Genomic DNA, 12,774 nt, shown 5'->3' with positions numbered 1-12,774 from the left:
CATATGTTCAAAGTTCACATACATAGTCAACTGTACACTGTAGAGATGATGTAGCCTATTTGTATGAGCTCCTGTTACATTTTAAAGGTGCTGGGACAAAAATGATGCTTAATTTTAGAACCACGTATTGTATATCTGCTTAAGGAAAACTTTTCACATTGCCAGCGATAAAATCACTTTAATTGAACACCTATTTTTATTTGCATACTGAAAGATACAGATACAAACTTAAATTATTCATATAAATTCCTCTCTTGTATACTGGAACAGCGAAACAAGGAGTAGAACACAAAACATTAATAGCCATATTTATTGTTTTTTTCCATTTCACGTGTTTTACCTTCGGTAATGGGTGTCTTAAAGTCAACTTATGTTCACTGACAGATTTTTCCTTAATAATATAATGAGTCTATTGACTCTGCAGTAATTATTTACAATACACAACCAAGTCTTGCACAAAGACACAACCAGTATTAGATCCTACCAGCTCTCTTTGATTCATTACCCTCCCCTCACTTCCCCCAGTTTTCTCTCCTCTCGTCTAAAAAGGAGGTCTGGAGAGAGCAATAAAGTGACAAAGGGAGGAAGGAGGTAAGGGAAGAGGCGGAGGAAGGAGATGTACAGTTTAAGTGTTGAGGCTATAGAATCAAACTTAGCAAGGGACAGAGAGGCATACAGGGTGGTCTAAAAACATAGGGCTTATTACTGCTGAAAGAATATAAAAAGGTCCATGTCGTGTTTGTCGTCCTCTTTCAAATGTAAAATAAAAATAACTGCACCGCAGGTCCTTGCTGAGGTGAAAGGCAAGGGAAGACTACAATGGAGGAACTGTAGAGGTGTGGAGCAGCTTCTCTCACCTACCCCAAAAAGTATATTTAGAAAACAAATAGTACAAGAAATCAACCGTTGGCAGAAATGAAGAAAAACATCTGCCAGAAATGAGAACAGAACTAAGGACTGGAGTTCACTGCAATGATATATGTAGTAATAATAAGAATAACCATAGGCATAGTACAACAACAAACTGAATATGACAATGTTAAATACAAATCAAATGGTTTAAAAAAGTTAATAAAACTTGGCAAATGGCAATAGAGGATTCAGACCACATTAGCCTGACCTCTACGACTAAGAGCCAGGATGTGCCCGTTGACTCTGACCCGCCTCCTTCCTTCATGGCTAGCGAGTGAGAGGCACAGGAATGCTCAGTTCCTACCTACTGGCATGCGATAGGGTCAGTCGCAAGAAGGGAGGACTTGGCCAGACACGTAATTTCAGGAATGATGGCACTGCCAGAAGTCAGTCAATATTTCAGTCACTCCTGGAATAGTAGACCTCCCCTAAAGGTCTACACGGGAGCAATAAAATAGAGAAAAAAAGATCTTTCCAGGTCCACAGTAACGAGTTCTCTTGTTCAACCAAATAGTTTCCGGCTGTTGAGGGCCCAGCCCCCTAATGTCAGCAGAAACAAGACAAGCTGACAACAGTTAAGTCTAAATACAGGTTGTTCCTCAAGCAGATACTTACTGCTTTAGCTCCTCTAACACTATTAAAAAACGAATATCAAAACATATAATGTCCTTGTTTTAAAACTGCTGACTTTTCACCGTCTCAGAATGGGTTATGCAGGTCTTTCCGTCCAAAAGAAGAACCCTTTCTTTATCGAGGCAAATGAGTGCAGCTGTACACAATGGTCTTTCATTCACTGGCATCGATGGGAGCGTTCTCCAAGGTGGTTAATACAGAGTGCTAATCCAAGTGAGGGAATTAAGAGTTTGCAGGGTGTGTGAGTGTGTGTGTATGTGGTAGTTCTTACACCACTAGTTTTTCACGTCCTTTTTTGGTACAAGTGTCACACATTACCAAAGAAAAGGCCCAACATAGCATTCAGACATCTCTCACTCTCACAGGTTGGCCGCTGAGGATGGAAAGAAATTAGGATCTGATCAGAGGAGAGTTAAGAGTGTGGATGAAACAAAAACAAAAAGCATGTGAAAGCGTGTAGGGGATGGAAAGGTGTCACTTCAACAGTCGTCAATCTAATTTGTCAGCATCTCTCATCTAGAAGAGTCCTTTGAATCACGAGGATCCTCTGGGCTCCCCTCTGTCCCTTGCTCCATGTCTTCATCCTGCAGGTCCCCACCTCCTCTCATATATCCTTCTCCTGACTGGGAGCTAGAAGGTCCAGGGAGGTTGCCAATTGAGTCAGGGATGCCTAAACCAGAGACATCAGAGGGGGCAGCCGTCTGCATGATCTTCTGCCGGACCTCCCTGATCTTCAGCTGCAGACACACCTTTGTGGGAAATATATCAGAGTATCTTGTCTGGAAGGCTGCAGTGGCCTGAGCTGGGAACACGATAACAAAAGAAAAACACAAATCAATGTCTACAAATGGAATCTCATTCTGAATCCATGCGTGTGTGCGTGCTCTATATCTCTATATATATATATATATATATATATATATATATATATATATATATATATATATATATATATATATATATATATATATATATATATATATATATATATATATATATATATATATAGAGAGAGAGAGAGAGAGAGAGAGAGAGAGAGAGAGAGAGAGAGAGAGAGAGAGAGAGAGAGAGAGAGAGAGATTGTGTGTGTGTGTGTGTCTTACCTGATGGAAAGAAGCCCTGCTCCTGGAACAGTTGCATGACCAGTGCTCTCCTCTGGTCCAGTGTTCGCCGCAGCGAGGAGTACGGCACCTTATCAAACTCCAGATCTGTCAGGATGTCTTCTCCGTCTGTGGCTGGGTAAGGGACAAACCGGTGGAGAGGTTGAGTCTTCAGATAACTAGTTACAACACTGAGGATCTTTGTTTATGTCCCTTCAGGCCCCATCATCTTTGATACACTCCGAGAGGCGCGACTAACCAAGCAGGAAAGCAATATAGTAACGTTTGGGTGAAATCGTTTCTCCTAGTCAGTGATTCTTATATCCAGCTCAGAGATTGTTTTTTGATTTTCAAACCAGTCCTTTTGTTTGTAAAAAAAAAAAGAAAAAGAAACAAAGAAAAATCTTCATTCAAGGTTCACTTTTTCCAGAGCTTTCAACTGCATCTTTAAATTTTTCTTAGCCATCCTACATACCTACCGGACATATTTTACTATACCAATCACTTATGTTTTTATTGCTGGGAAAAAGAAGAAGGAAAAATAGTAAGATTTAATAACTTTGTAATGCATAGACTGGGTCAGTAGTGAGTCTTCCATTACAAGATCAATAGGAAGCTTTGTGTTGTTAACCGGTTTCTTATTATTTTTACTAGTGCTGTCAGTTAAACACGTTATTAAAGGCGTTAACCCAAACCCATTTGAACGGCGTCGATTTTTTTTATCGCAAGATTAATGTTATTTTTGGCATAGCAAACTTTTTAGTTTTTTTTCCACATGCTGTTGCAACAACTAGTAACGTTAGAAAACTACAACACCACACCGGATCTAGCTAGACTGGAAACAAAACAACAGGCACGCCGCACAACAATAAACTAACAATTAAAAGACAAATAAAAAAAAATACCCGAATTGAAATACATTAGAGTCGTTGCTCCTTCCTGCGTGTTACCTGCTCGGTCGAAGGTGAAGATGTCCCCCTCGCATTTGGCGGCACTTTTAGGCGTGTTGGGCTCTGAGCTGCAACTTGAGCGCCGCCGACTCTTTCTCTTAGGAGAGACTTGCTCGTCAGTGGCTGAGTCCAAATCTAGAAGCACGCAGAGGAAACAAACTTTATCAGCAGAGATTAACTCTCCATATGTATCAGGAGTCATCACAAAAATCTGTGTGGAGCATCATGAACCTAAAGTCAATAAACACTAGAGAGAGTTCTACTTTTGCTTCCATAAACAACAGCAACCATTTGCTGCTCGCCAAACAACTCTACAGTAGTCTAAAAGCATGAAGTCAGAGTATCATGTGAGTGAAACCTGTAGAGTTCTTCCTCTTGCGACGGTAGCTGCCCAGAATGGCGCGGGGTGAAGTGGCCAGACTCTGCAGGGTGGGTGAAGGCAAAACCTCTTCAGGCCGAAACTCTGGCAGCTCGGCAAAGCGCTCCTCAAAATACACTTCTGACAGCACCCTGCCAGACCAACAGGCACACACACACACACAATATACAGTATATATACACCGTCCATAAATCATTTCTGCAACGTTGTACACAAGGTTCATAAAGTTGTCAACTCACTTGTCCACCGAGTCAAAAGTCTTCTTAAGTGGTGGTGGGCGGGCTTTGACTTTTTTGGGTGTAGGACCATCTTTGTCAGTCTGTGGGGGTGGCAGGCTGGGTTCCGTGGCTGATGGAGGGGGGAGAGGTGAGGAGGGGAGGGAATCTCTCCATCCAGTCTGCACAGAAAGTTCAATTCAAGTTTTTTATACAAAGTCACAAATGATGTTGCGCAGTGACAGCAACTGGGCACTCTCGCCTCATTATGTTAGAGCTGAAAGTCAGTACGTGACGTTCCTCTCACCTCTTTGGTGCTTGTGCTTTCTCGGTGTCGTGTGTCAGAGGAGTCTGGAACACTGGAGCCCTCCAGGGTTCTGTCAGAGGACGGCGGTTCCTCAGCAGGATGAGTTGATGGAGACCCCGTCTGCCCTGCAAGCTCAGGATCAAAGGAGAAGCGGCTAGTGGCTGCAGCTTCTCTCTCCCTTTCCTTTTCCCTTTCTCTCTCTTTTCCTCGGCCTCCTCCTTCATAGCTGCCTACGGGGATGTTCGCCACTGTTGCCTTCACCTTCTGAGGGGTCCTGACTGAAAGCTGGGTTAGTTTGGGTGTACCTGGTGTACTGCCTGCAAAATACAAAGATGAAGACAAGTTAATTAATATAATATTGTTAAACGAATTCCCTACAAATCAAATACATGCATCCCTACCAGGTGTTTGGAGCTGAAGTGGAGGACTACAGGGCCTTATGGACACAGCTGAACCACTGGGAGGAGCCACTGAGCTGCTATTGGTGGAGGCCTGCCTCTCCAGAGGTCTGTCCGAATGTGTCGGCAGTTCTGTCTGCCTCTCAGCCTGTCTGTCAGTTTGTCGATCTGCAGGTCTGTCCGGAGGCAGGTGCCTGTCTGCCTGTCTGTCCAGATGTGGCTGCGGATGTGGGTGCGTGATTGTAGTGGGGGTTGCTGTGTATTTGGACAGGATGTGTGGGGAAGTGCTGGAAGGGCTAGAGACGGAGTAGACCACGCTGGGGGGTACTGCTGTCATGGAGACCACACCTGTTGCCATGGTGACGCTAGGTGAAGGAGGGTAGATGGCGGTGACTATCTGGCCCCCGGAGGCGGAGGCAGGGGCTGAGATGGAGGGCTGTGGAGACTGAGCTGTGGCTAGGAGCGGTGGCTGACCTGGATGAAGGAAACAGGAGACCAAAGAGGCCAAATGTTCTTTTTATTTTCAGTACAGTGATAATCTATAACATGTTCACATCAATAAATGTCCATATTGCTTCTTTATTGCAGATTAATATAACAAATCAGTGATTCAGTCCTTCTTGCCAACTGCTGGTCCAGATATGATTTTGTGAATGTGCTTTTACACATGGTGAGGTATTTAACTAGTCCTACACCACATCAACAACGGACCACCAAAGATTTTGAGAGAAAAATTTAGATATTGTAGTTCAGGTGTCAGCAATTAAACAAGCAAGTTAAAGTATGGGCCATTTGTTTCAGCAATCATCATTGGACGGCAAATGTTTTACAGGCGCAATGGAAACACTCATTTGTTTGTTTATTCATTTTATTTCATATAAGAATTAATTTGAGGTATTTAACTTTTTTTTTTTTTTTTTAAATGTATCCGAGGGCAGATTTTTGGAGTTCAAGCAGCCTTCGTTAATACTCATTTGGCAAGAAATTACTCATTTATTCAAATATATGTTCTGTGTTGCACTACGAGACTGGAGATGTAACTGATAGTTTATCCACCCATGATAAACACTGGCCCACTTTGATTATGGTTGAATGAAACAAATCTGTTTTGGTCAAAGTCAAAGTCGTGGTATTTGAATAGGTTTGAATTCATAGGGTACAGTATTGTGTATGTACAGTATATACAGTAGCGTTTCACATGGAAGAAAGTGACTGCATGCACACTGAATAATCTAGATTTTTGTGTGTGCTGTTGATGGACACTATTCTCCCACAATGCAGCAAATGGAGAAGCTGCTCACAGCTGGAAAAAAAAATTTAAATAAATTGCAGATGGTGGTGAAAGATCTTGGAAGAAAGAAGATTAAGAATTAAGTCTATTTGTGATGTTTAATGGCAGTGGTGTTCCAAAAGTCAGAGTTTGACGCCCCACATAAGTCCTGTTAGTATAAAATGGTAAAGTATGTACTATGACGATTAGTTTGCAGTAGATACACTGTATAAATTCAGGATGCAGTATGGATACTATGAACTTTCTTTTGGACACTGCCAGTGTTTCCCACACAGACTAATGTGTAGCGGTGCGCCGCACTATCAACACCGGCTGCCGCACATTGCGTTTCGTTATTATTTTTTTTGTTTCTTAACGCTATTTAAAACACGTTCAGCTGCATTTCCTTTCCCTGCTCTCCTCCGTCTCTCTGTCACTTGTGTCTCGCTCACATACACAGCTCCTCCCACCGTGCGGTGTTTGGTGTTTTTAGCATCCCAACGTCGCCTTCGAGGCAGCTAACCCTCACCTTTACCCTAAACATAACCATAGTTTATGTTTAGTTTATGTTAACTAGTTGCAAGTTTGCGGTAAAATCTAGTTGGGTTGTCGAGGTCAAAACACTATATGTAGCAGCTGTGAATCAAATAAACGTATTATAAATAATGTTATGTCATTTTTTTACTCTTACACTGAAAGTTTGCTGCTTCAATCCAGATGAGCACTGAAAAGTATTTTCCACGACTGAAAAAGACACGTGTTGAGGATAAGGACCAGCCTGAACCGGAGGTATCAGTCTGAAACAGAGCTCAACAGTCTGACCAGTGTAATTAATTATGTTATTAATTTGTTTACAATATTTTCAGGCTTCAACCAGTGAAAGAGAGGGTCAGGGAGAGAAAGCAGTGTTTCCTCTATGTTGATTTGACCGTAGCAGCCCCCCACGGCAACATTTCTGCCCCCCACGCTATCAGAAATAGGGCTACATTCTTAGAGTGCATGTCGGAGAACAGCGCGGTCACTTGGCAGAAAAAGGGAGAAAGGAAAAAAGAGACGCTGTCCGGATTAGGGCTGTGCAAGAAATTCTCAGTCGACGAACACTCATTCAATTGTATCGACTAATCGATTAGTTGATTTAATCGACAGATCTGTAAATCTGAGTTTCTCTGCAAAGAGTCATGCAAAAGCACCACTTTAATTCTTGTGTTTACCCGAGATGTGCTCGTACGTTTCTTGGAAATAAGTCATTCAGCATGAAAAAAGCATAAAACATGACTAATCGACTAAAGAAATCTAAGTTGACTTAAGACCAAAACGACCGATTAGTCGACTAATCGACCAAGAGGGAGCAGCCCTAGTCCGGATGATAAGCCAGTTGAGATTGTGTGTGTACATCCTTGAGAACTGTTAGTGGTATAATTTATGTTGTCAGTTCATTTAAGCCTGGTCTTGCAAATTTAAATTAAGTTAACTGGTGATTTTCGTTGTTCGTATTCTTCACCTGCGAGCTAAATTGCACGTGGCTGTTGATTCAATATAATAGCGATGGCTCAACGCCCTTGCTCACGTTTGTATTTTGTATTTTGTATTTTTTGCATTAAGATAATGTAATTAATAGTGGGTTTATTGTTATTTGCTACAGAACGCTTAGCCTATATGTCAAGATCAAAGTTGGCCTATATAGTAACTCAAAAAATACAGGTCAATCACAACTGAAAATATGCCTCATTGTGTGTGTGAATAGAGGTGATAAATATATTTGTTTGTGTTGCAGCGAAGTGTCCGTTCCGTTTCATGGTGGGGGGGGGTGTTTGGACCTGCCCCCACTGCTAAAAAAAATCCTAAAGGAAACACGGGAAAGAGCTAGATTTGTTAAGCATTGAAGTAGGATAGGAGGACAACATCCAACAGCGTGTCCTCCTCAGTTTTTGATACCTGATTGTTACGAAAATAAGTATACGGGGTGACGACGCCCCCCCCCCCCCTGCCACAAATTGCTTTCTAATCTGTGGGAAACACTGCACTGCTATGGTATCTGTGGTGTGGATGCCTCTCTTTGTGTTGGCGCAGTATTTGATGTTATTAGGTTATATTTATTGAGCTTTAAATGAGCCTTGCATTTACATTGTTGTCCACAGTACAGTTATAAGAAGAACATGTAAAAGTTTTAATATAAGCTATGAAATGGAAAACTTTAACATTTGTCCAAGGGGCCTACCGCAACATTTTCCTACTGCTGTTGTAGTTCATATAGCTCATTTCACACAATACTTATAAAAGAACAGAACCAATGAGCTCTCCACAACACTGACCCGCAATCAGTGGCTGAACTAGCGTCTGTCCAGGGGGTGCGATGGCTGTGAACCCAAGTGTTGCCAGGGGCGATGGAACATATGCAGATCCAGTCACCGGCAGGGCTTGCTGGGTGGCGGAAGCACCTGTTGTCGTGGAGACCAGAGGCAGAGTGGATGGGACCCCTGGAGTGGACTGGACATAGGTGATCCTGGACGAGGAGGTACAGAAAAAGGAAGAGGGGATTAGAGGAGAGAAATAGGAGGAATAAAAATGAAGACGGCACAGGAGAGTGAAGATGAAAATCTCAAGAAAGGTGACAGAAGGTGTTATGGTACAATAAAGAGCCAGAGGAGGAATAAGAGGAACAGAGGCATGATTACAAGGAAAGAGGAAGACAAAAAATAAGTGCTGCAGTGAGGGTCACTGGGTGAGTGTACATCACAGTGAGCAGCACTCGATGACTAGTGCTATATGTGTGTTGTGTAGTGTGTGTGTGTGTGTGTGTGAGTGTGTGTGTGTGTGTGTTAGGAGCTGAGAGGTAGTGTGGGGGTGGCAGAGGCAACTTGGGCCACCAGCAGCATGACTAACACATCCAGAATAGAGCTGCACTGCTACAGTTGCACTCCTGCTGGAGTTTTTGTTTCTCGTATTGTCTGCTCGCTATTCTTTGAGAAATCTGGACATCCCTGCCATAACAAACAATTCAACTTCTTTATATAAAGTATAATTTATCAAGTACTACAGTATAATGTAACTGTAGTTAATTAAATCAATAAACTACAAGAGATTAGAAAAAGATTTAAAGTAACTTAAAGAACACCAACAGTAATATGGAAAGGCTTCATTAGATGATTATCTGTGTTTATATGGAGCTTTTTATCCCACTAATAACCGCAATAACATTGTTGAATACACCTTTGATCAGCTGTCCAGCGGTTGAAAATTGTCATGTAAACACTCATTTTGATTGCTTTCTATTTTTGGGTTAAGTACACAATTTCTGTGCAATGGTCACCCAATTTCCAAGTCCAAGATTATTCCAAGGGATTTATCTTTGGTTAAGTGATGTTTACTTGTTTTATGGAGGGTTTTTTAGTTTTTTTTTCAGAATCACTGCAAGTCCCATTAATGGCTTGCTGTCTCCCATTTAATAACTACAAAAGTAGTATATTCTGAAAAAAGAAAGCACAGCACTAAAGCAGTAATGGTCAAAGCTGGTCCATCTTTTCAAATGTTTGCCCATGTGTTGGAACTCCTTTTTTTTAAATATTTATTCTAAGCATGTACACAGGACATGCAAACAGTACGCCTCATCCACATTTTTTCTGTAGCTCTACTCTATGTAAATCCTTTCAAGGAATAATGGAGCCACTACTGAGATTAGCCCAGGGTAAGTGAGGCCGGGCATATGTTCATAAATGGGTGCCTGTTCGCCAGAGCTGAGTCAAGCTTTACTGGCACATAATTTGTTTATAGCCCCTTTTAGACATTTGATCTGTAACATTGTTAGGTTCATCTATTTGTTAAAGAAAAAGCTTTTGGGCTTTCAAACACAGATCTCTCCATAATAGAGCGAGTGTTACGTAGAGAGAGATACAGCGCTTTAATAGACAAAATAACGCACATAACACATGCCGACAGCACCCACCCTGTTCTAGTTAAGTTTGTAGAAAGGAAAATAGATAACATATTTAAGTTCAGTTTGGGCTCTGATCTAATTTCTCATTTTGCTCATATGTTGTTAAACTTGTAGGTAAAGCATTTTGCTGGATTTTCATCATTTAGGCAGCTGGAAGGAAAGAAACCGTTTAGGGCAAACAGGCTGGTAATCTGACCAATGGGACTTTGAGACATTTTTTTGCTTTGTCGTTTTGCAATGGAATAGAAAATAACTTCAGTATAAAAAAAATTATTCCCTGAAATGAGAAGAGAACCTCTCTTCCGATCTTAAAATTGGCTCGTGTACAGTATTTTGTTCATAAAAGGGTATATTAAACAGATTTAATTTCCTTGCGCATTAGAAATGATAATTGGGCTGATGCTTAAAATTGATTACACAGCTATCTTAAGGCAGTAGCAAGTCAGGCGTTTAGATCATAACATTTTGTGTTCCGATAAACTCTAAATACTTATGCAAACATGATAGCCACATGCTTAAGTGATACATTTACAAGGTGAAGTGCATGTCTGAAAGAGCCTTTATATAGACTTCTTTCAGTGCCAGGTGGGTGGATTTAGTCTTATGAAAATAAAAAGGGTGCTTGGCAGGCAATTACAGAAAAGCATTTTACAGTCAGTTTAGAATAACTGTTGGGGCTGAAAACTAATATGCACTCTTAGTTTTGTTTATTCTGGTGCACCTAAGTGGTGACGTTTACCACTTTAGTACAAACTATAAGCCTGGAGTTATTGAAACAGTTGTTTGACATAGTATTCCTGTTATGGTATGTGTATAGCTTGCCCTGGTGTGGAACGAAAAGCACAAAGAGGTATAGGATCCATATTCATTCTTTCATCGTAGTTTGTTATTTTCTACCTGGTAGGAGCTGGTGGCAGGAGTACAGCCTGGGAGGGGGCTGATCCTGGAGCCACCACAGCAGCTGTGCCAACTGTTACAGGGAAGGGGCTGGCAGGGTGGACTGCTCCACCTTGAGGCAGCTGGGACTGGACCACAGGCATGGGAGCTATCTGGATGATCTGGCATGCAAAAAGAAAGTCATAAAGTAAGGAATATGATAAATACAAATGTGTAAATGGGGGGCAATGTATGTGGTGAGTTTATGATTTGTTACTGAAAAAAATTGACACAATTTACAAAGTTCTCATTTCAGTGTCTCCAGTGAAGTGCTTACTGACCTTGCTTCCTGTCTGAGTACCGTTCTGGACCGGAAGAGGTGGAGCCACAATGGGAAACTGCTGGGCAGGGGCTGGTGCTGTCCGTACTGTTGCCATGGGAACAAGCATTTTGCCCTGGAGCACTGGAGACTGTGTTTGCACTGAGGCACAGAAAAAGAAAGGGAGAATGGGCTTTGTATTAGGAGTAGCCAATGAATAATATGCTACAGTGCCTTGCGAAAGTATTCGGCCCCCTTGAACTTTTCGACCTTTTGCCACATTTCAGGCCTCAAACATAAAGATATAAAACTGTAATTTTTGTGAAGAATCAACAACAAGTGGGACACAATCATGAAGTGGAACGAAATTTATTGGATATTTCAAACCTTTTAAACAAATAAAAAATGAAATATTGGGCGTGCAAAAATTATTCAGCCCCCTTAAGTTAATACTTTGTAGCGCCACCTTTCGTGCGATTACAGCTGTAAGTCGCTTGGGGTATGTCTCTATCAGTTTTGCACATCGAGAGACTGACATTTTTGCCCATTCCTCCTTGCAAAACAGCTCGAGCTCAGTGAGTTTGGATGGAGAGCGTTTGTGAACAGCAGTTTTCAGTTCTTTCCACAGATTCTCGATTGGATTCAGGTCTGGACTTTGACTTGGCCATTCTAACACCTGGATATGTTTATTTGTGAACCATTCCATTGTAGATTTTGCTTTATGTTTTGGATCATTGTCTTGTTGGAAGACAAATCTCCATCCCAGTCTCAGGTCTTTTGCAGACTCCATCAGGTTTTCTTCCAGAATGGTCCTGTATTTGGCTCCATCCATCTTCCCATCAATTTTAACCATCTTCCCTGTCCCTGCTGAAGAAAAGCAGGCCCAAACCATGATGCTGCCACCACCATGTTTGACAGTGGGGATGGTGTGTTCAGGGTGATGAGCTGTGTTGCCTTTTACGCCAAACATAACGTTTTGCATTGTTGCCAAAAAGTTCGATTTTGGTTTCATCTGACCACAGCACCTTCTTCCACATGTTTGGTGTGTCTCCCAGGTGGCTTTTGGCAAACTTTAAACGACACCTTTTATGGATATCTTTAAGAAATGGCTTTCTTCTTGCCACTCTTCCATAAAGGCCAGATTTGTGCAGTATATGACTGATTGTTGTCCTATGGACAGAGTCTCCCGCCTCCAGCTGTAGATCTCTGCAGTTCATCCAGAGTGATCATGGGCCTCTTGGCTGCATCTCTGATCAGTCTTCTCATTGTATGAGCTGAAAGTTTAGAGGGACGGCCGGGTCTTCGTAGATTTGTAGTGGTCTGATACTCCTTCCATTTCAATATTATCGCTTTAACAGTGCTCCTTGGGATGTTTAAAGCTTGGGAAATCTTTTTGTATCCAACCGGCTTTAAACTTCTCCACAACAGTATCTCGGACTTGCCTGGTGTGTTCCTTGTTCTTCATGATGCTCTCTGCGCTT

General features: G+C 41.8%; 1 protein-coding gene across 3 annotated transcripts in view; it reads right to left on the bottom strand.

Annotated features, from left to right (window-relative positions):
* Positions 1-158: 158 nt before the first annotated feature.
* Positions 159-12,774, bottom strand: part of cicb (capicua transcriptional repressor b) — a 40,689-nt gene continuing 28,073 nt past the window's right edge. For 2 of the 3 annotated variants that reach the window (XM_039806401.1, XM_039806403.1), the window contains 10 exons: positions 11,316-11,455; positions 10,996-11,156; positions 8,477-8,667; positions 4,898-5,368; positions 4,497-4,813; positions 4,214-4,371; positions 3,954-4,114; positions 3,596-3,730; positions 2,649-2,780; positions 159-2,347 (listed from right to left, as the gene is read on the bottom strand). In XM_039806401.1, coding sequence (XP_039662335.1) covers positions 2,058-2,347; positions 2,649-2,780; positions 3,596-3,730; positions 3,954-4,114; positions 4,214-4,371; positions 4,497-4,813; positions 4,898-5,368; positions 8,477-8,667; positions 10,996-11,156; positions 11,316-11,455 — 2,156 coding nt within the window. In that variant the 3' untranslated portion in view covers positions 159-2,057. The remainder of the gene's footprint in view (positions 2,348-2,648; positions 2,781-3,595; positions 3,731-3,953; positions 4,115-4,213; positions 4,372-4,496; positions 4,814-4,897; positions 5,369-8,476; positions 8,668-10,995; positions 11,157-11,315; positions 11,456-12,774) is intronic. The other variant, XM_039806402.1, reaches the window with a different exon arrangement.

Source organism: Perca fluviatilis, chromosome 7 (assembly GCF_010015445.1).
Source record: "Perca fluviatilis chromosome 7, GENO_Pfluv_1.0, whole genome shotgun sequence".
Lineage (NCBI taxonomy): Eukaryota > Metazoa > Chordata > Actinopteri > Perciformes > Percidae > Perca > Perca fluviatilis.
This window is presented reverse-complemented; position numbering and strand designations above follow the sequence as displayed.